General features: G+C 36.4%; 1 protein-coding gene across 3 annotated transcripts in view; it reads right to left on the bottom strand.

The window, feature by feature from the left end:
• BTBD8 (BTB domain containing 8) overlaps positions 1 to 26,980 on the bottom strand; it is a 119,494-nt gene that overhangs the window by 35,088 nt on the left and 57,426 nt on the right. For 2 of the 3 annotated variants that reach the window (XM_045478273.1, XM_045478272.1), the window contains exons 5-9: positions 23,602 to 23,691; positions 14,916 to 14,996; positions 13,598 to 13,694; positions 6,331 to 6,419; positions 5,792 to 5,894 (exon numbers count right to left, since the gene is read on the bottom strand). In XM_045478273.1, coding sequence (XP_045334229.1) covers positions 5,792 to 5,894; positions 6,331 to 6,419; positions 13,598 to 13,694; positions 14,916 to 14,996; positions 23,602 to 23,691 — 460 coding nt within the window. Of the gene's footprint in view, positions 1 to 5,791; positions 5,895 to 6,330; positions 6,420 to 13,597; positions 13,695 to 14,915; positions 14,997 to 23,601; positions 23,692 to 26,980 lie in introns of those variants that run through there. The other variant, XM_045478274.1, reaches the window with a different exon arrangement.

The raw sequence follows: 26,980 nt of genomic DNA, 5'->3' as shown, positions 1-26,980 counted from the left end.
GCTTTTATAAGGGCTTAAACATTTTGGCACAGAAAAATTTAATGTTTTGAAACAGTCCAAGTAATCACATTATATTTTTTTTATTTTTATTTTTTTTATAATATATGAAATTTATTGTCCAAATTGGTTTCCATAAAACACCCAGTGCTCATCCCAAAAGGTGCCCTCCTCAATACCCATCACCCACCCTCTCCTCCCTCCCACCCCCCATCAACCCTCAGTTTGTTCTCAGTTTTTAATAGTCTCTTATGCTTTGGCTCTCTCCCACTCTAACCTCTTTTTTTTTTTTTTTTTTTTCCTTTTTTCCTCCCCCTCCCCCACGGGTTCCTGTTACGTTTCTCAGTAATCACATTATAAAATTATAACTTTTCTAACACCTTTGTCTCTTGTACTCATGCCTTCACCCTGCTTTCTCTTCTAACCAAAAGCAATGGTTGTACGTGGTAGGAGGGAGCAGCTACATTTTACTGAACTGCTGCATAGACCCAGAAAGGGGAAACAAACTCAAATCCCCTCACATTAATAAAAGACCAAGAAAATCCTCCAAATATAGTTCAATGTAGCACTTTCTTATCTCCCTTCGTATATGACAGTGTTGGGCATGTCACTGATGCAGTTAAGTGCCCACCATGGCACATGCAGTTGAGCTGAATTAGAACTAAAGAAAACTAAGAAGACTGCTGTTCTTTCACTTTTTGGATAACATATTTCAAATTTTAATTTGAAACAATTAAAAATTTTTCTTAAAAAATTTTTTAGTTGATACATAATGTTACACTAGTTTCAGGTGTACAACATATGTTGTGCTCACTGCAAGTGTAGCTACCATCTGTCAACATGCAGTGCTATTACAATACCATTGACTACACTCCCTATGCTGGGCCTTTTATTCTTGTGACTTATTCTTTCCATAACTGGAAGTTTGTACCCACCACTTCCTTTCACCCATTGTTCCCATCCTCCCACCCCTTTCTTCTAGCAACCCCCCAGTTTGTTCTCTGTATTTATAGGTTTGATTCTGCTTTTTGTTTATGCATTTGTTTGTTCAGATTTCACATATAAGTGAATTCATATGGTATTTGTTTTTTGCAGTATGACTTATTTCACTTAGCATAATATCCTCTAGGTCCATTCATATTGTCACAAATGGTAATATTTCATCCTTTTAATGGCTGTATAATACTCCTCTCTGTGTGTGTACATCTTCCTCATCCATTTGTCTATCAGTAGACACTTAGGTTGCTTCCATATCTTGGCTCTAATAAATAATGTAGCAATAAACACAGAGGTGCATGTATCTTTTTGAATTAGTGTTCTCATTTTCTTTAGGTAAATACCCAGTGGTGGGATTACTGGACCATATGGTAATTCTATTTTTAATCTTTTGAGGAACCTCCATACTGTTTTCCACAGTGGCTGCACCAGTTTGCATTCCCACCAACAGTGCATGAGGGTTCCTTTTTCTGAATATCCTCTCCAACACTTGTTATTTCTTGTCTTTTTGATAACTTCTGACTGGTCTGAGATGGTCTCTCATTGTGGTTTTGATTTGCGCTTCCCTCGTAATTAGTGATATTGAGCATCTCTTCATGTATTGTTGGCCATCTGTGTATACGCTTTGGAAAAAATGTCTATTCAGGTCTTCTCCCCATTTTTAATTGGATTTTTTTTTTTTTTTAGTATTAAACTGTATAAATTCTTCATGTGTTTTGGATATTAACCCCTTACTGGATGTATCATTTGCAAATACCTTCTTCCATTCAGTAGGTTGCCTTTTTGTTTTCTTGATGCTTTCCCTCACTGTGCAAACCCCTTTTATTTTGATGTAATCCCAATTTATTTTTGCTTTTGTTTTCCTTGCCTGAGGAGACATATCTAGAAAAATGTTGCTATGGCCATGTCAGGGATATTATTTGCCTATGTTTTCTTCTAGGATTTTTATGGTTACCATTTAGGAAATGGTAATTTTTACGGTTAAAAATGGTTAACATTTTTAAGGTTCCACATTTAGGTCTTTAATCCATTTTGAGTTTATTTTTGTGTATAGTGTTAGCAAGTGGTCCAGTTTCATTCTTTTGCATGTAGTTGTCCAGTTTTCCCAGCACCATTAAAAAATATCTGATTTTTTTAATCAAAAGCGAAATATACTTTATTTATATAATAAAATATGAAAAATATATTAAGTTACTGTTTCTGAAAGCCTGACTATTCACAAAGAAAGATATAATTTCAGGGGCACCTGGGTGGCTCCAATTTTGGCTCAGGTCATGATCTCACAGTTTGTGGGTTCGAGCTCTGCATTGGGCTCGGTGCTGGTGGTGCAGAGCCTTCCTGTGATTCTGTCTCTCCCTCTCTCTCTCTTCCCTTTTCCCACTTGTACTCTCTCTCTCAAAATAAATAAAAACAAAAACCTAAAAAAAGAAAGACATAATTTCAAAATTTCAGTTAAACTGCATGTTCAGCTGCTCTGATGTCATCTTTTCATCTGTCTTGAAAGTAAAAAAACAAATATTCACAAAGCTTACAAAGACCTGATTAGAGTTATAAAATCAAAATATTGTAACAGAGGGAGAGGCATCATATGAAGGGCTTATTCTTCAATTAAACTCACATACTTACCACTTACTAAAAAATCAAACCTTTTTTTTAATGTTTATTTCTGAAAGAGAGTGTTCACGTGAGCGGGGGAGGGGTAGAAGGAGAGGGGGACAGAGGATCTGAAATGGGCTCTGCACTGACAGAAGAGAGCCCCATGCAGGGCTTGAACTGAGGAACTGTGAGATCATGACCTGAGCCGAAGTTGGATGCTTAACTAACCAGTTAAGCCACCCAGTGCCCCCCAAAATCAAACTTCTTAACAAGACATTCAGTTAAGATCCCTCCCAATCTGGCCTTAGCCTCTCCCCAGACTTATCTCTTCTCATTCCAGTTATAGCAGAATATTGGAACTGTCTGTCTCCAGGTCTCTGGTCACAATTTAATAGTCTGTCAGGAATATCCTAATGTACTTGTTTTATTCTGAAATTTTCCTCTAGCTTCAGGTTCATCTCAAATTACTTCTCTCATCCTTCTAATCAGAATCAATTGTTTTAACCTCTGTGATCCCATGTACACACCTGAATTTTAACTTATTCTTTCATTTATTTACCTATTTGAAAATATATACTGAGTTGCTAATATGAGCCAGGCACTGCTCTAAGGCTGAGGCTACCAGGGTAAATTAGACTGACAAGGAACTTAATATTAGTACTCATCATAGTTTAACTTGTATTATACTTAGTTATTTAAATGCCCATTCTTCCACCAATTTGTGAGATGATAAAGTCAAGGTCCACATTTCTTTAAAGAAAAATTTGCCCACAGTGAGCACCTATCATATTATCTTTAGAATGGCAGCAATTGGTTTTAAGATCTGGCTTTGGGGGTGCCTGGGTGGTTCAGTCAGTTAAGCGTCTGACTCTTGATTTCAGCTCAGGTCATGATCTCACTCACAGTTCGTGATCTCTGCGCTGACAGCACGAAGCCTGCTTAAGATTCTCTGTCTTCCTCTCTCTCTGCTCCTCCTCTGCTTGTACTCTCTCTCTCTCTCTCTCTCTCAAAATAAATAAATTAACAACAACAACAAAAGATATGGCTTTGTCATTTACTGACATTTTGAATTTGAATAAAGCACTTCTGATTCTCTTTTCTCATATGTGAAATAGAGGTTGGAGTACCTGTCTTACATAAATTTTAAAAATGCCAAGTATTTTTTGAACTATGAAGGTCTAAAAACACCCACTAAATAATAATAATAATAATAATAATAATAATAATAATAATAACAACAACAACAACAACAACAGCAATAGTAGTAAATGATGTTTCTACTTCTATGAAGCTGAAGTATAGCTGGGACATGGTTTGCCTTCATGAACAGGGAGTAGCTATTCACTGACCAAAGAAACGAATGCAAAATATTAAGAAACTAAGCCACAAAGTCCTTCATTAGCATAAATATAGATTGAGATTTATTTTTTGCTGGTAGTATTTCACCAGCTGATGGCCTACACTTATTTTCCCAGTTAGGTTTAGATGTATCTTCTATGTAACCCAGTCTGACGTATCATTTAGGGTTCAGAGAAAGAGAACCACTAGGAGTTAATTGTATATATATAAAGGAATTTGTTACAGAGATTTGACCTTACATAATCGTGGGAACTGGTTAAATGGTATTTGTAAATGAAGATATAGTTTGAAGACCACAGGGAAGGCAGCTGATATGAGAAGAGAGGACAGCAAGGACATACTAACACCAAGAACACAAGCTGTAATCCACAAGGATGGACTCATTTCAGTTTTCACTGCCTACAACCTGGATGAAATAGGTGTCCTTCAGGCGATGCTGGTACTCTTCATCATGGAGGTAAACATATCTCTGGCAAAGAGGTAAGAGCAGCCAAAAAAGGACACAGGGCATGGTGGAGCAGATATGGCCTGGCTGCTGTTTCACGTCCACAAGGTGAGCCAGTAAACAAGCAACACGTATGAGATAAAAGTGCCTGCCCCAATAGTCCTGGTGTTAAAAAAAAAAAAAAAAAAAAGGCTGCTGCTTCACTTTTACCCTCCAAATCTCATGCCAAATTGTCCCTTGTGGCCACTCCAAGTGGAAACATTCAAAGAGGGAAATTCTGGGAAACAGTTTATCTGAGCCAAGCTGACAATGTTACAAAATCACTGCAGTCCACCCCTGTGGGCTTGGCACCCATACACATCTCTTTAAACAATACTTAATTTCAAATGGAGACAATAACAAAGTTATGCTTTTGCCTGACATGGTGTAAGTATCCTGTATACAACAAACATGCTAGCCCTTCCCTGTAAGAGGATATAAACTCTTTATTTTGTCTTTGGGAAATATTTATTGTTCTTCAGACTGATTCCCACTCCCCTTTGGTATCCTGTAACTTAAATATGGAGATATAAAATTAACCATTATTAACAGGTCTTAGATGGTAGAGATATGAGACAGTGGAAGGAGTATACATAAACAGTGGTTATGTAAACAAATATTCATATAAAAAGGGGGAATTAATGTTTATATCATAACTACTAGAACCTCATTTCTGTAGCTGGTAACTTGGTCATGGCTGGTATTTATCAAGCCAGTTGTTTCAGGATGACAGAAAACATGGTAAGACCAGTGAAATCATGAGCCAGACTTGATTTGCTGTGAAGTGAGTTCATTAGTCATAAGTGATGCTGTGTGAAACACCATGATTATGGAAAAGGCATTCTGTAAGACCATGGATAGTGGTTTTAGCAGAAATACTGGAAGCAAGGAAGGCATATCTGTATTTAGAGCAAATGTCTACTCCAATGAGAACACAGCACTGCCTTTTCCATGATGAAGTGGTCCAATATAATTAACTGGCCTCCAAGTAAATGGCTGGTTCTCGTGGGGAATGTTGCCACAGAGAAGTTTCAGCGCTGTACCAAATCTACCTTAGTGAGTAGAAATCCATGTTGTTGATACCAATGCATAACCTCCATCTGTGGCACCAGGCCCCCTTTGTTCATGAACCAGAATAGTGGTTCTGCCTCTCTGAACCCTAAGTAATGAATTTGGTAGAGGGGAACAAAATCTTGAGGACAGGTTCTCAACTGGTTCTGGGTTATCTGAAATCGGTTCTCTCATCTTGCTTTTACCATAGAATTCTACATTTATGTTTAAAACGTTGAAAGTACGTACACAAAACTGAATAAACTTTTTGATGACAAATACAAACAAGGGTATTCAGTTTATACTTACTAAAGACTGAATCAACATGTTAAGACAACTTTTCTGAATCTCAGGAGGTACATTTGCAAAACTTCTCTCAGACCAAAACCTTGCAAAATGCTTTACAATCCACCTGTTAAAAAAAATAAAAGAATCTCAAGTTAGAGAAATGAAAATATTTTGGATTATAGTATTCAAATAACACTTTTATTTTCAATGATATAAGTTTTACATAAATATATGATGACTCTTACCGTTAATTTTGTGAACTCTATGATGGACTTAATTGTCCTCCCTTTTCTGTAAACAAATATTTTAATTCTACTTTAAGTTTGATGCATAGCTTTTGACATAAATAACCATGGTTAGGCTAAAATAAAATAGATCCCAAGCATCTTGAGTAATATCTAAGTCAATAATACTTCTCAATTGTTACAACTAGTTAAGCATTAAGCTCCCTACAATGTACCCAAGAAAACAGGCCAATTCCAAAATTTCCCAGAAAATTACAAGAATAGAAGAACAAAATCTTTATATTAATAGTATTGACACTACTTCAAATCACTTACTTCATGCAGTCAGCAAAAAGACTGTCCACTCCAACTGAATGAGCAATAATCAGGCATTCTAATACAGACGCCAACGTTCTGGGAATAGGCTAAAATTAATAGAAAACACCACATGTATTCTTTTTCAACTTTCAGAGGCTAAAAGTATTTGGTTCATAAACATGATCTGATTTGTATACCTAAACTGCAGAATAAATGTGCATAATTCAAAAATCTATTCTTGTAAAACAAAGTATCACTAACAACTTTTAGTTTTATAGAATAGCATTTGAACTCTCTCAGCTATCAGAATGAACACAAGTTTTATTTTAATTTCATTTAGCTTATTTTTTACATTAAAATGGTGTAATTTCTAGCACATCACACTGCAATGCAACCATATGATCTAATCTGCTTCCTGAAGTATAAATATAACTCTAAGTGCATGTGCAATGGGAAGTCCTACTCTGACCTCAGACAAAATGACAGAAATTAGATCATAATTATATAATGTATTTTTAAAAGTTCATATATGGAAGTAATTAAAACAAAAAATGTAGATATAAGTAGTGACAACAATTCATTGCTCTTGGTGTTAACCTCTTTGCTACATATTGCCCATATCACTTATTTTCAGGTTTTGGATTATTTTCTAAGCATATCTATTGCCTATTAGGGTGAATAGAGTTCAACTTCTCTTGGTACACATTCATTTGTTGTAATGTGGGGTCTATATACTAAATAAAGATCATCAATCAGCCAATTTGTGTATGTGGTCTCTAAGTGTATCTTTCTGAAGATCCCTTGCTCTCAGAGAAGAGCAAAGCTTCTTTAGAATTACACCCAGGGTAATCTTTCTAATAAGGTTAGTGATTTGCAACTTTTAAAATTATGAACTGCTATTAATTTGAGTTTCTAATACACTTCTCCTAAAAGTATTACATTAGTGTTCAATAAATTGAATGTAAATATTTTGCTTTGTATATGAACAAACTGGTTATTCCCTTTGCAATAACTGGAGGTACTCTAGGCTATTCTAAAATAAAAAATGGTCAGTTGGTTAAGAGTCCAAGTCTTGATTTCGGCTCAGGTCATAATCTCATGGTTTGTGAGTTCGAGCCCCACACTGGGTTCTGCACTGATGGTGTGGAGCCTGCTTGACATTCTGTCTCTCCTTCTCTCTGCCCCTCCCCAGCTTGTGCACTCTCTTTCTCTCTCTCAAAGTAACAAAAAAAGAAATAAAAAAATAAAATAAAATAAAAATGGCTATCACTATATAGATGATGCAGTGATAATTCTACCAAGTTAAATAATTTGGTTTTCTGAACCACTTCAGACAAGAGTATCAAACTCTTGGGAAGAAACTACTGGTATAAACATAAAAACACTCAGAAGTCTAAAAAATTATAAAAGTAAACACAAGAGTTAAAACGTCCAGGAATGTGGGGCACCTGGGTAGCTCAGTTTGTTCAGCATCCAACTCTTGATTTCAGCTCATGTCATGATCCCAGGGCTGTGCTCAAGTCCTGTGTCAGCATGGACCCAGCTTAAGATTCTCTCTCTCCCTCTGCCCCTCACCTTAGCTCATGCTCTCTCTAAAATAAAAATAAATACAAAAGTAAAAAATTTAAAGATTCTCTCTTTCCTCACTCTCGCTCAAAAAAAAAAAAAAAAGAGGTCCAGCAATCTAATTTAGGAATAACCAGCTCTTTACAACACAAAGTCCACTAATTGAGGTATAAGAATAATTTCCATAAAAAAATTAAAATACAAAGTAATTTGCTGCTTAAAGCAGAGACTAGGGAACTATACTTGTGGGCCAATGTAGCCCATCACTGTTTTTGTGAATAAAGTTTTATTGGAATACTACTATGATGTTCCTTTACATGTTGTCTGTAGTTGCTTCTGTTCCGCAACAGCAGAGCTGAGTAGATGTGATAGAGAATGCATGGCCCACAAAGCCTACAATATTTGCTATCTGGCCTTTTACAGAAAAGGTTTACTGACCACTGGCTTAAAAGGTTACTTTAACTCTCTGAGAATTTCACTTATATAAAAATGCTAATTTCCAAGTATTTTGTAACAGGATGACAGACCTTTAGTCATTTTCAAAATCTGCTTGCAGAATTTGGGAAGAGATATATTTAAACCACTACCCAAGATATGTTTTTAAAGAAGTGGCAAAAAAGGGGCATCTAGGTGGCTCAGTTGGCTAAGAGTCCAACTCTTGGTTTCCACTCAGGTCATGATCTCATGGTTGTGTGAGCTCAAGCCCCACATCTGCACTGGTAGTGCAGAGCCTGCTTGGGATTCTCTCTCTCTCTCTCTCTCTCTCACTCTCCCGCTTGCTCTGTCTCTGTCTCTCTGAAAAATAAACTTAAAAAAAAAAAAGAAGTGATGAAAAATATATAATGTAAAGTTCACTGTAATTCTATAAATGAAGTCCAAAAATTTTAATTGTGTAAAAGGTAAAATTGTGAAGTTAATGAAATGACTAAAGCTTGTCAGGAGTTTCAGGGCCAGTTACCCATTACTTTCTACCCAAATTTGTATTATTGTGCAGTGTGTTACAATAGGCTTATCACATGCAAGTAAGTCACTGGCAAGAAACTACGTAATTAAGATCTACAAGTTAAAACTTTTTTAAATGTTTATTTCTTTTTGAGGGAGAGTCAGAGCATGAGCAGGGGAGGGGCAAAGAGAGAGGTAGACATAGAATTCAAAGCAGACTCCAGGTTCTGAGCTGCCAGCACAGAGCCAGATGCAGGGCTCAAACTCATGGATGGCGAGACCATGACCTGAGCCAAAGTCAGATGCTTAACTGACTGAGCCACCCAGATACCCCTGAGATCTAGAAGTTAAAAATTATACTTTCAAAGATATATTTATAAAGTCATATATTATAAAAATATGTAAAGCAAAAGTTTAAAGATCAAGCAATAAAAGCAAAAATTATTTTCTCAAATATCTGTTACCACAATAAAATATATTAAAACAAGTAAAATAAAGTGAAAAGAGTTTTCAACAAAGTATCATATTGATAATCTGTTTAAAATTTCATTTTCTGTTGTTTTAATGTTAACAAATATGCCTTCTGTGTTTTAAAAATCAAGTGAATTATTGTAAGTAAAATGCAAGAAGCTGCATACAACCTATGTATACTTATAAACATACTAAAAACTAGAGGCAATGGTCCAAAGACTATCCATAAAAGAGATTATTTTTAAAATGTTAGATGTATTGTATAGACTCTAAGTCTAAAGTTCTCTTTTGTCCCACAAGAGAGCGGACGCGGGATTAAAAGCGAGAGATGGCTAATGTCCAAGAAAAGACAAGAGCCCCGAATGAGGGTCCTTGCCCCATTTGTATTAGGATCAGAAGGCTTACAAACATGGTGATGGATGCGCACAAAGAGGCAATGAAACTATGAACACTAACTTATGGACGCGAAGGAAAGGGGGTCTTGAAGATATTTGGGGTTAGGGGTTTGGATTAATACAAAACAAAATCCTGGACCCAGGCGGATGGTCAGATGATTGTTAATGGCAGACAGGAAGCACCATGTCTGTTTATCTTAGCCAGCCTAGGGGATAAGACAGATACAGCAAGTAACTTCAGGGTTAACAAGACACCTTTCTTTGGTTAATCAGCTCTGCTCTCGACAGCTTCACTGCAGCACAAAGGTCTATAGCCCTATTTACCTGTTTACCTACGTTGGTCCTTCCTTCCTGTGAAAGCAGCTTTCTGCTATAGTACTAAATTGGGGGGGTGCTTTCACCCTGAATACCTAATCTTGCTTACCTCATATACCTTTGTATTGGGGACATTTGCCCCCTCTCTATTCTGGGGGCCTTTTCCCCCTACTTTATTCTGGGGGCCTTAGCCCCCCTTCTCTACCTTTATTCACCTAATCTTGTTTACCCAAACTTGGGTGTGAGCATCCTATGGCTTTGTAATTCTTTATGCCTTGTTAACCCATTGGTGCAAGCCCAGGGAATTTCTAAGCTTATTCCCCACAATGTATGAAAATGTATGATACCAGTCCTTCTCTGACTTATTTCACTCAGCATAATACCTTCCAGTTCCATCCATGTTGCTGCAAATGGCATGATTTCATTCTTTCTCATTGCCAAGTGGTATTCCATTGTATATATAAGCCACATATGTTTTCATTCATATGTGGATCTTGAGAAACTTAACAGAAGACCAAGGAGGAAGGGAAAGGGAAAAAGATACAGTTACAGAGAGGGAGGGAGGCAAACCACAAGAGACTCTTAAATACAGAGAACAAACTGAGGGTAGATGGGGGTGGGTGGGGGGAGAGGGAAAATAGGTGATGGGCATTGAGGAAGGCACTTGGGATGAGCACTGGGTGTTGTATGCAAGCCAATTTGACAATAAATCATATTTTCAAAAAAGGAAAATAAAAAAATAAAAAATAAAAATAAAACATTTTTTAAAAATAAAAAATAAATAAAATGTTAGATGTAATTCATTTATTGAGGAGTCTCAGTTCAGAGGAGATACTAACATAAAACTTTTTTCCCAGATAATGCTGCCAACTATGCTGTGTCAAATTCTCCTTTTTTCCATCCCTTCATGACATTATAGGCAAATTCCAGTATTTTCTGGTTATTTTTTGGAATTGAAATCAGCACAGTACTATTTAGACACCTATCTTATATCTGGCTTTACATCTTTCTCTCCCCCATCACTGATTACATTTATAGTTGGGGAAATATGGAATCAGGAGTACAGCATGGTGTGGTCTCCTCTTGCTCCTCCATTTTCTAGGTCTAACTCCTGTGAAAGAGGGCTGTGAATGGCCATATAAATAACCAGACACAGCATGGAAATAGGTTGATGTCACTGAGTTTGCTCTAATTAAGATGTTGATGGCCTTTGGGGCACCTGGGTGGCTCATTTGGTTAAGCGTCTGGCTTCGGCTCAGGTCATGATCTCACAGTTTGTGAGTTCGAGCCCTACGTCAGGCTCTGTGCTGACAGCTCAGAGCCTGGAGCCTGTTTCAGATTCTGTGCCTCCCTCTCTCTCTGCTCCTCCCCCGCTCATGCTCTGTTTCTCTCTCTCAAAAATAAATAAACATTAAAAAAAATTAAAAAGGGGCGCCTGGGTGGCGCAGTCGGTTAAGTGTCCGACTTCAGCCAGGTCACGATCTCGCAGTCCGTGAGTTCGAGCCCCGCGTCGGGCTCTGGGCTGATGGCTCAGAGCCTGGAGCCTGTTTCCGATTCTGTGTCTCCCTCTCTCTCTGCCCCTCCCCCGTTCATGCTCTGTCTCTCTCTGTTCCCAAAATAAATAAACGTTGAAAAAAAAAAAAATTAAAAAAAATTAAAAAAAAAAAAAAGATGTTGATGGCCTTTGCCAATGACTCTTTAGGAGCAGACTATATGTAACCCTAGCCCCTCAGTGGATAAAGATTCTTCTAGTGGTTCATGATGCGCAGTGATCCCTAGGTGGGACACAGCATCATTTGGCCCTGTACCAGCAACCTCTAATCTTCAAAGAACCACTAAGGTCCTCTTCCCTCCCCACGAACCAGGTGTAACGGGTGTGGAGTGGACTCCCCATACTTTTTTCTTTTCTTCTTTTTAAGATTTTACTTTTAAGTAATCTCTACACCCAATGTGGGGCTTGAACTCACAACACCGAAATCACGAGTTGCACACTCTACCAACTGAGCCAGACAGGTGCCCCTACTTTTTTCTACACATGACAACAGCTATTGTCCCTAATGGCCAAACTAGTACTGGCTTCTCCCTTTAGAAATCTCCACATATGAGGGTACTCTTACTGGCTTCTAAGGCATATTCCAAGAAATTCAGGCTCTCCCAAGAAATCTCTTACCATTTTTTTTATTCTTTAATGGAAGCTCCAAAGTGGGCTGGTTTTACAGATGTAGCATATGTCCATCTGAAGGATAAGACATATCTCCTCATTGCAGATACCCTCTATCTTTAATTTTTATTCAGATATGCTTGCATCTCCCTCCTAACTTTCACTTGGCTGGGAAGATGAGGGAAGCAGATGAAAGAGAAGGAAAATCTTTCATCAGAATTATTCACTTCCTACAAAGTTCAGGATACCACAGACCACCCTCCTTCTTCTAATTTCCTTACTTCTAGAGGCTGGAATAAATGATTGATTAAAGGTAGCTGAGGAGTTTAATGTTTCTCAGTAAACTCTGGGTGGTAGTGGAGGTGGTGCTATAGGCAACTGTTCATGGCTCTCTTTTGGTACGTGGGGTGCTTCTTCAGCTGCAACTTATACAGAGGTAGGAAAGTCCTACCCAACACAAAAATATAAATTTACATGTAATTAAAATTATTAAAATTACCTAATTAAAATGCATACAATACATACTGCTGCCTCAAGTACCCAATAAGAAGGGAATATCGATGTAAAACAACTATTTTAAGATTGGCTTTTTTGTTGATTATAAAAGTAATAATATATGATCACTGTAGAGAATTTAGAAAATGATTAAGTACATAAAAAATAACCTATAGTCACAGAGTAAGTTAAAACATTAGGTAATCTAAGAATAATGTACAAAATGGCATCTGTACAAATGTGTAGTAGGAGATCTTTCTTTAGACAATAAATTTATGTTTATATTAACTAAAGTTAAAAGTTAGTATTCATACTCCACTTGATGAGAAGAGAAATATATTCCATCTCAAGTAGATGCTATAAAGGGAAGTGACAGGAAGGAAGAGCGTACTTTCAGGGAAAAGAACAAATGAAACACTTGTGATAAATGTGGTTTTTTTTCTCTGTTTATTTATTTTGAGTGAGAGAGAGAACGCATGGACACAAGCAGGGGAGGGAGGGACAGAGAGACACAGAGAGAGAGAGAGAGGGTATCCCAGGCAGGCTCTGCAATGTCAGTGCAGAGCCCAATGTGGGGCTCGATCTCACAAACTACAAGATCATGACCTGAACCAAGATTAAGAGTTGGACGCTTAACTGACTGAGCCACCCACCCTGACTCAGTCCCAGATGCACACTCCACCTTTGAATTATAAAGGATACTCCTATATCCTTTCAATAAACTCCATGTCAATTTTATTTACTTAAATGATCTGAATTAATTTCTGTTTTTTTGTAAGCATATCATATGAGCTATTTCTCAACTAGAGTTCCCATTAGTTAAATTGACTGAATATTTTTAAGATTCAAAGCACTATTCACTATCAGAGTTAAAAATCTAGTAGATAATAATGGGTGACTTTAAGCACTGGGTAAAAGATTTCTGAGACTCAATAATTACCTTCTGAAAGAAATTACAGTAATCTCTTCTTAAAATATAGATTGCTACTTCTTTTAATCCTTCTAGTCCATACATATCAGCCATATTGAGTATCTGACTAAAATAAAAACAGATAGACTGTTAATTCTCCAATTTAAAAACTAAGGACTAATACACAGTAATGTCTTAATAATAGATAGCCTGTTTAGAAAAATAATAATAATCTGAATTATTTTAACTCTAACTTTCTGTCCTACATAATAAATATCCTTTATGGATAATAAAAAGGACACAGGTCAAAGTTTGAAAGTACTGTCAGATGACTTGGTTAGTGGAGAATAACATGAAGTAAATTGGAGATGTTTCAAATTCCCCTCATATTGTCAGTGATATATTCAGCAAAGTCCAGGAAGCTGCTTCAAAGGCTGTAAAAGTTATAAAACTCTTTGCAAGAAATCTGTATAATAAAAACCTGGGAGGAGGGCAATTAATTGATGTTTATCATACTGAAAATACCTACAAATGACTCTAAGACTGAAAACAGTATCCAGTGCCTCAGCGAGTTTCCACTGCTTCTTTCATTTGGCAAGAATTTCCAAGTACCACACTCGCTTTAGGTACTTAGGAAACCTACAAGCCTTGAGGGCATGATAAAATTTCCTATAGGTTTCCAGGGGGATAAATTTCAATACTCAATCCCTGTGACTCATGACATTTTCCCTCCAAAATCACTTACTCAGTTTGTAATTTAAAAATCCAATGAATATTTAAATTAAAAAGCAGCTTTCATTTGTTTGGTATGAAAACAGCAATAGAAGAACACATCCAAAAAATTGGAAGAGCAAGGTAGATTTCACTCTCTACTACAGTTTCAGCGCTTACATGGCATTTCACTAAACAGCACTTAAGAACCCTTGTTGTTCTTTAGGATGTCTATAAAGTAATTTTAAGGTTTTTCTTTTTGCTTTTCTCTTGCTGTTTAAAAGAGTAATCCTAAAATTTGAAAACAAAATAGTAAAATAATTGTTCAAAATTTGATATTCAATTTTACTTTATAAAAACCTGTCATTTATTTTCCAAAACAAATATAAGGTCTTTCTAACAAAATCTGAGTCAAATAAAGACTTTTCTTAATCTTATTACTGTGAGTTGCTAGATCATCTTTTCTTCTAAATAAGGCGACCTCCTGTTTTTAGATACTCCCCAAATACACATGATATGGCAAAATAATGAAAGTGAAGCTTCTACTGTATTGACACTTTAAAACAAAGCTCAACAAAGCAGACACCACAAAGCATTAATACTTTTATACTTAAAATGATTTAAAAATAATACATACCCAACATTAGTTTTCTCTGGAAAGTCCAAAGTTCCTCCATATATAAAATGCATCATAACATTCATTTCTACATGGTTTATACTGAAATATAAAAGAAAACCAAATTCAAATCCAGAAATATTTAAAGTGTAACTGATATCAACAATACACTCTATTTTCTCATAAAATTTTAGCTAAGATAAAGTTTTAATCTCACTTTTATCTGAAGAATATGTTCTTCAAATAACATCCATGCAGTTATTCCATTAATTTAAAATGAAGTATAACTACAGTTATAGATTTTTATATGTTATAAAATACTATTGGTATGTTAGCAAATCACTAATTATTTGTTGAGCATCTTCTTTAATGAACTTTTAGAGTTAGAAGGGATCTGAGAGGTCCCAGTCCAACCTCTGGCTCATTAGGAAATCCTCTCCTCAGCATCACTGACAAATGGCCTCTGGTCTTCTTAAAGCCTCTGATGAACAACTCTATTCACTAAAAAGATTCTTGTTATGCTGCACAGATTTCTTAATTTGTAATACCTATCCAGCACCTCTAGCTTGGCCAACATCCTTATTACAGATGAAAAGAAAAGATATGACTTAAAGAAGTAGTCTGGAGTGGTAACTTTTACGTCCTACTGACTACTAGATCTCAAACTGAGTTCATGGCCTCCTTCCTCTTTCCTACCTCTCCCAGCACCCCAGATTCAGTCTTAATTTATTTATTTTTTTGCTGTTCCTATTTTGTTCATAGCACTGTTACAGGGCTTCTTGCATCTGGTTCATGGACAATAACCACTTATCAATGGTCCAGAGGAACCCAAGATGAGAGGTAACGTAATTTCTTTTTTCCTTTCTTCTCTGCTGAACGAGTCTGAAGATGTGATTGGAAAAAAGTGCATCTGCTATCCAATTTCAGACTTTCTTTCAGGTGGGTAGTCATAGAGGAGACACAGTAAGCAAGTCAACTTTGGCTCTTAGCTTAACACATGTTTTACTACTTGAAGTGTTTTTATCAATAACAAAGAAAATGTTTTCTTACTTCATCTACTGACTCTTTCATATTATTTTGAACAGGAAGAAGTCCGCCCAAAAATCTCAGCATCTAGATTATCGTCTAGATACCTAAATTATTTTTTTTAATTTTTTTAATGTTTAATTTATTTTTGACAGAAAGAGAAAGAGACAGAATGAGTTGGGGAGGGGCAGAGAGAGAGGGAGACACAGAATCTGAAGCAGGCTCCAGGCTCTGAGCTGTCAGCACAGAGCCTGACATGGGGCTCCAACTCACAGACTGCGAGATCATGACCTGAGCCGAAGTCAGACGCTCAACCGACTGAGCCACCCAGGCACCCCTAGATACCTAAATTAGGCCATGAGATTCATCTTAATCCTCTCCCTCATTATATCTCATCACTTAGAGCTTCAAAAATTTCTGGAAGTTAGCCTCTGCTGTCTGTTTCTCCTCTGACTGCTCTGGGAGAGGTGAAATTTTTCCTCTTATCTGTACTATGACTGTATCTTCTCTCTCATGTAAGTTTCCTACCTGAAATAATCTCTTTGCATCCCATTTCCCACACTGCTATTAGAGTGAAAACCCTTCAACAATTCTCTATTGCCCATAGAAAAAAAGTTCAAATTCCTTAGACTGGTGTATAGTGTTCTTTATCATCTGACCTCTAGTTCACCCTCTCTAGCAGCTGTTCCAAGATAAATGAACTACTCATTTCCTGCACCTGAACTACTTATAATTCCTTATACATCTATGCCTTAGTACATCCATATACTCTGTTTAAAATATTCTCCCTCTCTACTTACTTCATCTTTCAGAAACCAGACATGTGGCTCTTTATCTCTGATTGTTTCCTTAATGTTTCCAAGGAAAAAAAAAATCACTGAATGGTAAACATAGTAATAACTAACATTTATTGAGCACTTATGAACCAGTCACTGAGCTAATAAGCATTTTGAGTGCCACTGGCTCATTTAATAATCGTAACAACTCAATAGGAGATACTATTATTAGTCTTGTTTTATAAATGAAAAACTGAAATCAAGTAACTTGCCCAAAGCCAAATGGCTAGTGATACACTATCATTTAAATCCAGGCCTATTGACTCCAAATGTTGGGATCTTAAGCAGTACACTATACTATATACTTCCATTATCACATTTATCAGACTGACTTGTGATATCTTTATTTAGACATTTGTTTCTCCTTCTAGACTGAGTCCTGCTAGGGCAGGCTGTATCTTATTTATCCTTGTAGTTCTAGTAGCAACCGAATGTCAGCATTGATTCTGTACCCCCAGGATGAGAAGAATTTTCTTCCCCCACACAATATCGGAGCTCTGCAGTGGAAATCAGGGTGGGAACAGTGCTGATAAGACTCCCACAGTTTGTTAAGCTAGCTTAACAATATTATACAATCTTAAGATATTACAGTATCTAATCTGCTAAAAGCAAGAAAGAAGGAAAGAGAGAAGAAAAGAAATAGAGTTCCACAGGGTAGGACTCAGGTGTTTGATTCTATGGTCTTATACAACATATGCTCAAGACATGTTTGAAGAATGTTTAATGAATGGCTTACTTGGACACTTATAGCATTGCCTTCAGAGGAATACTAAGTTGAAAATATGTAAGTATTTTTTAATTAATTTAATTAATTTAAATATGTATTAATTAATTTAATACATATTTACTGGCCCCCCACTATGGCCAAGTACTGGTTTATGCTGGTTCAAAAACTCCACATCTTTAATACTTAGGAAAAAAAGTCAAATCTCTTCTAATTTACATACTATGGATATGGCAAGATTGAATCTCAGAATAATCATGCCACATTATCTGCAGTCTGCTAATCTAAAACACTAGCGTAATTACTAGAATATATACTACTCCATGCACTTTCCATCAAAATTTCAAGAGCTATTCTTCTTACTGTTAATGACAATTGGTCATTTATGGTTAAATAATAGTTTCTTTCCAGACCTGACTTTTCAAGCAAAAGATAATAATGACTAAAGAAAAACAATAGTTTTATTAAACTAGATAGGAACATCCAGACATTTGGGCCTATATATCAATATATGGTTATAAAAACAGCAAGAAAACATTTTCCCTCAGTTTTACAGATGTTTTACTAAACTGTATTTTCATCACAGTGTCGTAACTCATTTGTATTTTTACTAAAAGTATTTATAAAAACATGATCAAATGACCTAGAAAAACAACAAATCACTTCAATAGCCCACAGTTTAAATGGAAAGACTGAAAGCACTATCCCCATTTAAATGTAATCAGAATAGGGGTGCCTGGGTGGCTCAGTCAGTTAGGTGTACGACTTCGGCTCAGGTCATGATCTCACGGTTCATGGGTTCGAGCCCCGCATCAGGCTCTGTGCTGACAGCTTAGAGCCTGGAGCCTACTTCGAATTCTGTGTCTCCCTCTCTCTCTGCTCCTCCCCCGCCGCTCATGCTCTGTCTCTCTCTCTCTCCTTCAAAAATAAATAAAACCATTAAAAAAAATTTTTTTAAACAAATAAATGTAATCAGAATAAAAGCTTTTAGGAGATGAAAACATTACATATATTTAGGGAAGAAAGACCTATGAGAGGACAGAGCTCTAAGATCAGAGAATAAACATACATCTAGTCTACTAAAATCTCTGTGCTTTATGTGTGCTTTCTAAAGTTTCAGGGTCCTGTGTCTGTGGGCTAAGGTAACATAGGGACTCATTCATTCGTTCGTTCATTCACATTCAATTATTTATTGAATAATAGGCTCTATTCTAGACCTCGAAGGTACAAGAAGCTTTCATTATAGAGGGAGGCCATGGACAGTAAATATGTAAACAAATATATATAAAAAAGGTACTTTTAATAGTGAAAAGTGCCATGAAAACAACATAACAAGATAATATAAAAGAGGATAACTGGAGAGTTGGGCTGTAGTTAATTTAGGTGGGATGGTCTGGAAAAACCCAGGAGCCAGATCATACAGGGTCTTATAGGTTGGTGGTAAAGATTTCAGTTTAATTCTCACTGTGATGAGATGGCATTGAGCAATTTTAGTCAGAAGAGAAATACATATATCTAATTTATATTTTGAAAGATCATTCTGAAAATTTAGTGTAATCCCAGGAATCTCCCAAGGGAGATGAGAAAATCCAGATTTATGTTCTAAAGCCCCAAGCCACCAATGGAAGACTTCTATTTACATAAAAATTGAAATGTGTGCAGTTATATAAATACTGGCTGTGGTTCAATTTCCAGTATAGGATGTTGAGAATTTCCACCTTTGTCCATGAAAACTGGACAACTTCCTACCACCTCCCAATACTGGGGCACAGGTAGAACTAGGATTACAGGACTCTACTATTCCTACCTCCATTTACTGAAGGCTATCCCTTTTGAAAAATATCATATGCATTATAGGTCTATGAGTTACCAACTCATTAAAAACACTGTAATTCTTTTCTGTGAGGACAGACAGGATTTCATTCTAATCTACCGCAGGGAACATCCTGCAGACATACAACAGTGGCACAGTTCCAAAAAAGGCTGCTGATCAAGCAAAAGCAGGCATTGCTGTCCTGGTATTGGTAATGGACCTTGCTTGAACCCATTTGTCTCTAGAAAATGAGAACAATCTAATCTAGGGAAAAAAGAAAAGACAAATATTAATAAGCACTATATATTACATACCAAGCACTATATCTCATTTAATCCTTTCAACAACTTTAGGAAACTCAGGGAAGATACACAATGACCCTAAAGTCACGTAGCAAGTTAGGACTGGATACTGGACTACCTATAATGACACTGACGTCCATGATCTTTTTACTGTACTATATTACCCACACAAACATCTACCCAAGTACACAATACAAGCTAATGTGAATGTGAAAAAAGAATTTGTGGGGCGCCTGGGTGGCGCAGTCGGTTAAGCGTCCGACTTCAGCCAGGTCACGATCTTGCGGTCCGTGAGTTCGAGCCCCGCGTCAGGCTCTGGGCTGATGGCTCAGAGCCTGGAGCCTGTTTCCGATTCTGTGTCTCCCTCTCTCTCTGCCCCTCCCCCGTTCATGCTCTGTCTCTCTCTGTCCCAAAAATAAATAAACGTTGAAAAAAAAAAAAAAAAAAGAATTTGTTTTGTAGATTGTTATAATATAAAAAAAAATTTTAAGGTGCAGTTTTTTAGAAAGCAAAATTTCTAAATCCTTTTTAGCCTCAATTTTCTTATATTCCCTTTAGCCTTCCTATAGCTTTATATCCTATGATACTAATATCATTGTAGGTGGTAATTTGACACAGTCAATTTGATACGTGGTACAAGAGGGAAAAGCAAAAAATATTGTGTGATGATAATAAAGGATATGGATAAAACCCAGTATCTGTCAGGAGAAACTTTCTTCCTTCATTTTAGTATTAGAAAACCTTGCTTTACCAAACAAAACAGTTGAGCCAAAATGAAATGTATCCTTATTTCCAATGTGAGATTTCCAGCAGTAAGCCACCACTGCTGACCTAGTAGCTATAGGAAAGATGAACCAGTAAGAAACAGAGCCTTGCTTACCACAACCGAAGAGAGAGGAAAATACGATAAGGGGAGTGAGCCTGATCATTGCTGTCACTACTACAACATACTTTTATTTCAATGACATTTTTTTTAGTAGACACACAACGTTACTTAAGTTTCAAGAATACAACACGGTGATTCAACCACTCTATATGTTATGCTATGCTCACCTCAAGTGAGGCTACCATCTGTCACCATGCAACACTATTACAATACCATTGACTATATTCCCTATGCTGTACCTTTTATTCCTGTGGCTTATTCTTTCTACAACTGGAAGCCTATATCTCCCACTCTCTTTCACCCATTTTGCCCACACCCACACCCTCCCCCTCTGTCAGTCATTAGTTCTCTGTATTTATGGGTCTGTTTCTGCCTTTTGTTTATTCATTTGTTTTGCTTTTTAGATTTCACATATAAGTGAAATCATATGATATCTGTCTCTGACTACCATTCATCAACTTTAGTAGCTTGCTCAAGGGAAAGCCAAACAGAACTCTAAAACAAGTTTGGCTACTTCTATTTGGCTTTCCCTTGAGCAAGCTACTAACGTTGGTCAGTGGTAGTCAGGCCATATTATAACAGGAGATATTCATCCATCACATCCATCATAATAAAGGATGGAAAATTATAGGTTAAGACAGTAGAGACCAGCAGTTGATGCTACTACTTCCTTCTTGCCTACTAACCTCTAAATAAACTGCATCTTTAAAAGCCTGTGTGTTTTGAATGTTTAATCTGATCACTCATGAGGGCTGATTAAGGACTGCCTTTATTCCTATAGCTAAACTCACAGGTCATCTTAAACAACATAAAAGAGATAAAAGTAGAGCAGTTCTGGTTGAAGGGGCAGCCCTTCCTATATAGTTTTCCCCTCAGATCCCAATCCCATGCCATGTGTTTCCTAACATACTACCAAGAACTTTAGGGTTCTATGGGATAAAACTTGAAAATCAAGGATTTAAACAGTGGAGGAGACGAGTATGCACTAGCTCAAGAATACATGCCAACAGGAAACTTTTAAACTCTTTAGTGACTGTGGTGGAATCGACACTGAAGTACTTATCAAAACCATGTGATTTATATTCAGCATAAGCACTTATTTACCAGGTGACTCCAGGAAGACATTTAACTTAACTGATCTTGTTTTTACTCATCTGCAATATATGAATACACCTGCTCTCTCAAAGACTGATTCTAAAAATCAAAGTGCATAGTAAATGTGGAAGAAGCCTAGAAAAAACATGGCATTACTATTACTCCTGAGGACAAAATCTATTTGGAGAAAGGAAGAAAGAAATAGCTACCTAATAGACATCAGATAGTAAAACTGTCACTAAACCTACAAGGAACTAAGATTTCTTCTAGGAAAAAATCAGACATGTGCTTTCTGTAAATTACTTTCCCTTGCTGTGGAATGAGATCCCATAATCACACTCTTCTTTTGACTTTTTTCTCACTACACAGAATCACGTGATTTTTTAATGACTGTCAGAAGTTGCATTTTGAGTCAAACTAGTGTTCTCTCTCCATTTAAATTTCTGTTGAATTCATTTCTAAGGAGAGTGGATTGACAGTTTTTTAAAATGATGTCTAAAACATCTAAAATTTTCCAAAATTACACCAATATAATTATCCCTAGGATTGGCACACTTAGAAAGATTCTAGCCTCTACTAGCACTATTTATTCAGCAGATATTTTAAATTCATCATAAAGGAAGAGATCTTATCAGTAGGATACGTATACTTTTCAGAGTGTTTTCAATAGTGATAACAGAATGTCACCAACTGCTCTATCTATACATCCCTTTTACCCAGGATAATAAACTCTTTAGCTTGGCATATAAAATCCATTTTTTATAGAGTGAAAAATTACAAAATGACAGGCATTTGGAGATTTGTTCTACTTAGTAAGAGAACCAGATGATTATAACCCAGAAGAACCAAAATTATAGGTCAGGGTGACAAATAAATGGTTAAGAATTTATCAGTAATTTCCATGCATCCATTTTCATGGAATTGCCACTATCACTATGCTGTACCCAAGATTCTGGCCAAGATGCAGGGCTGAGAGGTTCCCTCAGAACTCCCAGGCATTTTTCCTACTGAGAAAGCCCTTCCCCATACTGTACACTACAGAATCTCACCGTGATTATCTGTGACCAAAAAAGGGTCCTTCTTGGGGCACCTGGGTGGCTTAGTCGGTTAAGCGTCTGACTTCAGCTCAGGTCATGATCTCACAGTTTGTGGGTTCGAGCCCCACATTGGGCTCTGTGCTGACAGCTCATAGCCTGGAGCCTGCTTTGGATTCTATGTCTCCCTCTCTCTGCTGCTTCCCCACGCATGCTCTGTCTTTCTCTCTCTCAAAAATGAATAAACACTAAAAAAACAAAGGGTCCTTTTTATCATTTAAGGTACTAGTTTATCTCTTAATAACTATCTTAGCAGTTTATATAAACTGCCACAAATTGTGTAGATACACCATTGCCTCATAAGTCAATGAAATCCACACCTATCCAAATTATTCTTTAAAAGATAAAAAAGAAACTACCTTTTACATACTGAATATTTGTGTTTCCCCACGCACCCAAATTTATATACTGAAGCCTAACTCCACAATGTGGCTATATTTGGAGATGGGGATTATAAGGAATTGAGGTTAAATTAGATAATAAGATGGGGCCCTGCCCTGAGGTGCTAAAATAGAAGAAACCAGAGAGCTCTCTCTGTCTCTCTCCCTCTACCTTCTTTTCACCTCCCCTTGCCCCCATGCATTAAGGGAAGGCCATTAAGCACACACAGAGAATAAGCTGTCTGCAACCCAAGGTAAGAGCTCTCATAAGACAAACCTTGCTGGTACTCTGATCTTGCCAAATTCTGAGAAAATAAATTTCTGTTGTTTAAGCCACTCAGTAGTGATATTTTATTTTAGCAGTCTGGGAAGACTAACACACTATCTCTATTACTAAATGTTCCCTACTATCTCTCATTTTCAGAAGATGTACTTCATTGAATTGCACATGAGAAACATTTCAATGAATATATGGAGAAAACAGATTCGTTAGAAGTGTTCTGTATGAAGTATTATTTGCAGTCAAGCTGCCTTGTAAAAATTATGCTTACCCTTGAAGAGTAATACACTTTTGGGAGCTTTCAGCCCAGCAGCCACTCAGCATTGCAGCAAAATAACTGGATCTGGCACTTAAAATGGCTCTAAAGGAAAGGGAGAAAAACACAGGTAGACATTTATGTACTATGCAAAATGTAATTTTTAATGAAATTCTTCATCTTTACCTCTTAAAACATGATAACAAGCTATTTGCCTTGATTGTATTCACTGGAAGAATTATAACCATCATAAAAATTACAAACCTATATTTATACTTAAATATTTTGATTAGTTAATTAGAACGTTAATTCCAATGTCCTTTTTATCTTTTTTTATTTTTTCCCTTGAAAACTCTTTAACTTTATAATAACAGTTGAAACTATTTCCATGAATAAGAGAGTAATAAATAATTTACAAATGGATAAAGAAAAGACATTATTTAACATTTTGAGGGAATATCAATTAAAAAGGCACTAGAACTATAAAGGTCCTGAATTCAAGTTCAGAACTCACCCTATTATGCTAAAGAACAGCTATATCTAAGCTATGAGAAATAACAAGGAAGATATTTTCTTCTGAATTTCCATTCTATCTTTTCACAGAAAATGTCAATGTATTATTCATTTTTTAATTTGACAAATACCTATTGACTAGATATTTTTGTGCTATTTTGTGCTAGGCAGTATACTAAGTGCTAGGAATACAGCAGTAAATGAGATACAGAGAACAATATTATATTCTAGTGAATGAGATGGAAGAGTGGAGGGGACAAGAAGAAAAATATACTTCTGGCAATGACTTACTAGGGTGTCTCAGAGCAACACTCCTGAAAATAGCTAAGAAAAAAGGGAGACACATATAGATATAGACATGCACATAGATTTTTTTTTTAAGACAGCAGGAATGATTTGAAGGCCTCAGAAAGATACCATGGTCACAGATTTTGAGATAAGTTATAAGAAAGAAGACAAAAGAACTGACTCAAGTATTTTAGGAAACTTTTTCCATTGAGGTGATTGCCAAATGAAAGCCAAAAAAAAAAAAAAAAATGATTGAGAGGTAAGAAGCTGAGTATAGCTTTTGGCAATCTTTATAAGCTTGGAGGCATACAAACTGAAATTCGGGTCAATCAAAGAGGGGAGGCTTTGGTGGAGATCTCAAAATTTCAGTTGGATTCTGAAGGGCTATACCCTAAATGAAGAATGAACAGGAAATAGAAAAGCCCTTTTTAGCACTGAAGTCCCACTTTGAATCTGCTCAATCCCTAACTGGATTAAAGTGATCTGCATCTAGTCTAACATCTGGACAGAAGCAGAAGGAAATTCAGTCTTCGTTAAAATAACATCACCCAGAGTGTCAAATTATTTCTATAAATATTCGATAAAATTTCTAGCAATCATCCAAAGATAATCAGGTGTAATAGTGAACAACTAGAAAATGAAGGAAAGAACTTCATTTACACTAGTATCAAAAGAGGTCAAATAAATAGGAAAAAAAATGTAACAAAAGAGTGCAAAACCTCCACATTAAAAGCTATAAAACATTGCTGAAATAAATTTTAAAAGACCTAGAGAGGGCTAAACTTTGCTCATAATTTGAAGATCCAAAATTGTTAACACATTCATTTTGCCTAAATTAATTTCTCATTTCAACACAATCTCAATCAAGTTTTTTAAGTGGCAACTGATAAGTTGATTTAAAAGGTATATAGAAAAACAAAGGAACTACAATAGCCAAATAAGCATCAGAAAGGAGAAAAAAAGTTGGAAGACATGATTTTCAGACTTACTATAAAGTGACAGTAATCAAGATAATATGGTATTTATGTAGGGACAGACATACAGATTATGGAACAGAGCTGAAAATCCAAAAACCGACCACACATATATGGCCAACTGCTTTTCAACAAAGTTGCTAAGGTAATTTGATGGGGGTAAAGACAGTGTTATCAACAAAAGGTACTGGAAGTGGAGATTTGAAGGGAAAGAAATGAACCTTGACAGTTAACCTCACACCATACACAAAAACCTACTCAAAATGAACCAAAACCTAAATATAAAAGCTAATGCTATAAAATCTCTAGAAGAAAAAAGATGAAAATCTTTGCAACTCTGGGGTAGGCAAAGATTTCTTAGGGCAACAAAAAGCATGAACCAGTTTGTTAAAAAAACATAAAAATTTTAGGGGCACCTGGGTGGCTCAGTCGGTTGAGTGTCCGACTTCAGCTCAGGTCATGATTTCACAGTTCATGGGTTCAAGCCCCGTGTCAGGCTCTGTGCTGACTGCTTACTCAGAGCCTGGAGGCTGCTTCAGATTCTGTGTCTCCTCTCTCTGGCCCTCCCTGCTTGTGCTCTGTCTCACTCTGTCTCTCAAAAATAAATAAATGTAAAATTTTAAAAAAAGTTTTTTTAACATAAAAATTGTAAATTTAACAAAATTAAAAACTTTAGTCCTTTAAAAATCATTTGTAGGAAAATGGAAAGATAAGCAAAATATTCAGAGAAAATACCTGTAAAACATATATCTACCAAATAACTTGAATCCAGAGTGTGTAGAGAACTATCACAACTAAATACAAGCACATAAATAATCCAGGTAAAAAATGGGCATACACAAAGAATTTATCAGATAATATATTGACAGAAACTATCTTCCTTCAAAAAACAAGTTTATGCTCAGTTGTATAGCAAGATAGCACATCAAGTTTTGAGCATTAGATTAGGACTGAAAAAGCTATGGTCAGAACAGGACATGATTCCTGTTAAGGGGGGAAAAGATACATATCTGTTTCTCAATAGTTTACTTATATTAAAATTTGTGCCAAATCAGTTCCTTTAAGAATGCTTTAAAGGGGCGCCTGGGTGGCTCAGTCGGCTGAGCGTCTGACTTCGGCTCAGGTCATGATCTCGCAGTTTGTGGGTTCGAGCCCTGCATCAGGCTCTGTGCTGATGGCTCAGAGCCTGTAGCCTGCTTCGGATTCTGTGTCTCCCTCTCTCCCTGCCCCTTCCCCACTCATGCTCTGTCTCTCTCTGTCTCTCAAAAATGAATAAATGTTAAAAAAAATTTTTTTTTTAAAAATGGGCAAAAGATGACCAGAAAAATCACAAGATATGCAAATGGCCAATAAGCTTATGAAATGATAATCAACATTACTATGTAGATTAGGGGAATGCAAATAAAAACCACAGTGTGATACCACTACACATCTACTAGAGTGGCAAAAATTAAAAAGACTGACAAATGTCAACTGGTGGTGAAGATGCGGAACAACTAGAACACTTCCTAGCATGCAGTAAAATGGCACCACCTCTTTGAAGAAATGTTTGTCAATTTCACAAAAAGCTAACACTCACTTACCATAAACCTAGAAATTATCCCTAGGAATTTACCCAA

The sequence above is a fragment of the Leopardus geoffroyi genome, chromosome C1 (genome assembly GCF_018350155.1).
Source record: "Leopardus geoffroyi isolate Oge1 chromosome C1, O.geoffroyi_Oge1_pat1.0, whole genome shotgun sequence".
NCBI classification, from domain to species: Eukaryota; Metazoa; Chordata; class Mammalia; order Carnivora; family Felidae; genus Leopardus; species Leopardus geoffroyi.
This window is presented reverse-complemented; position numbering and strand designations above follow the sequence as displayed.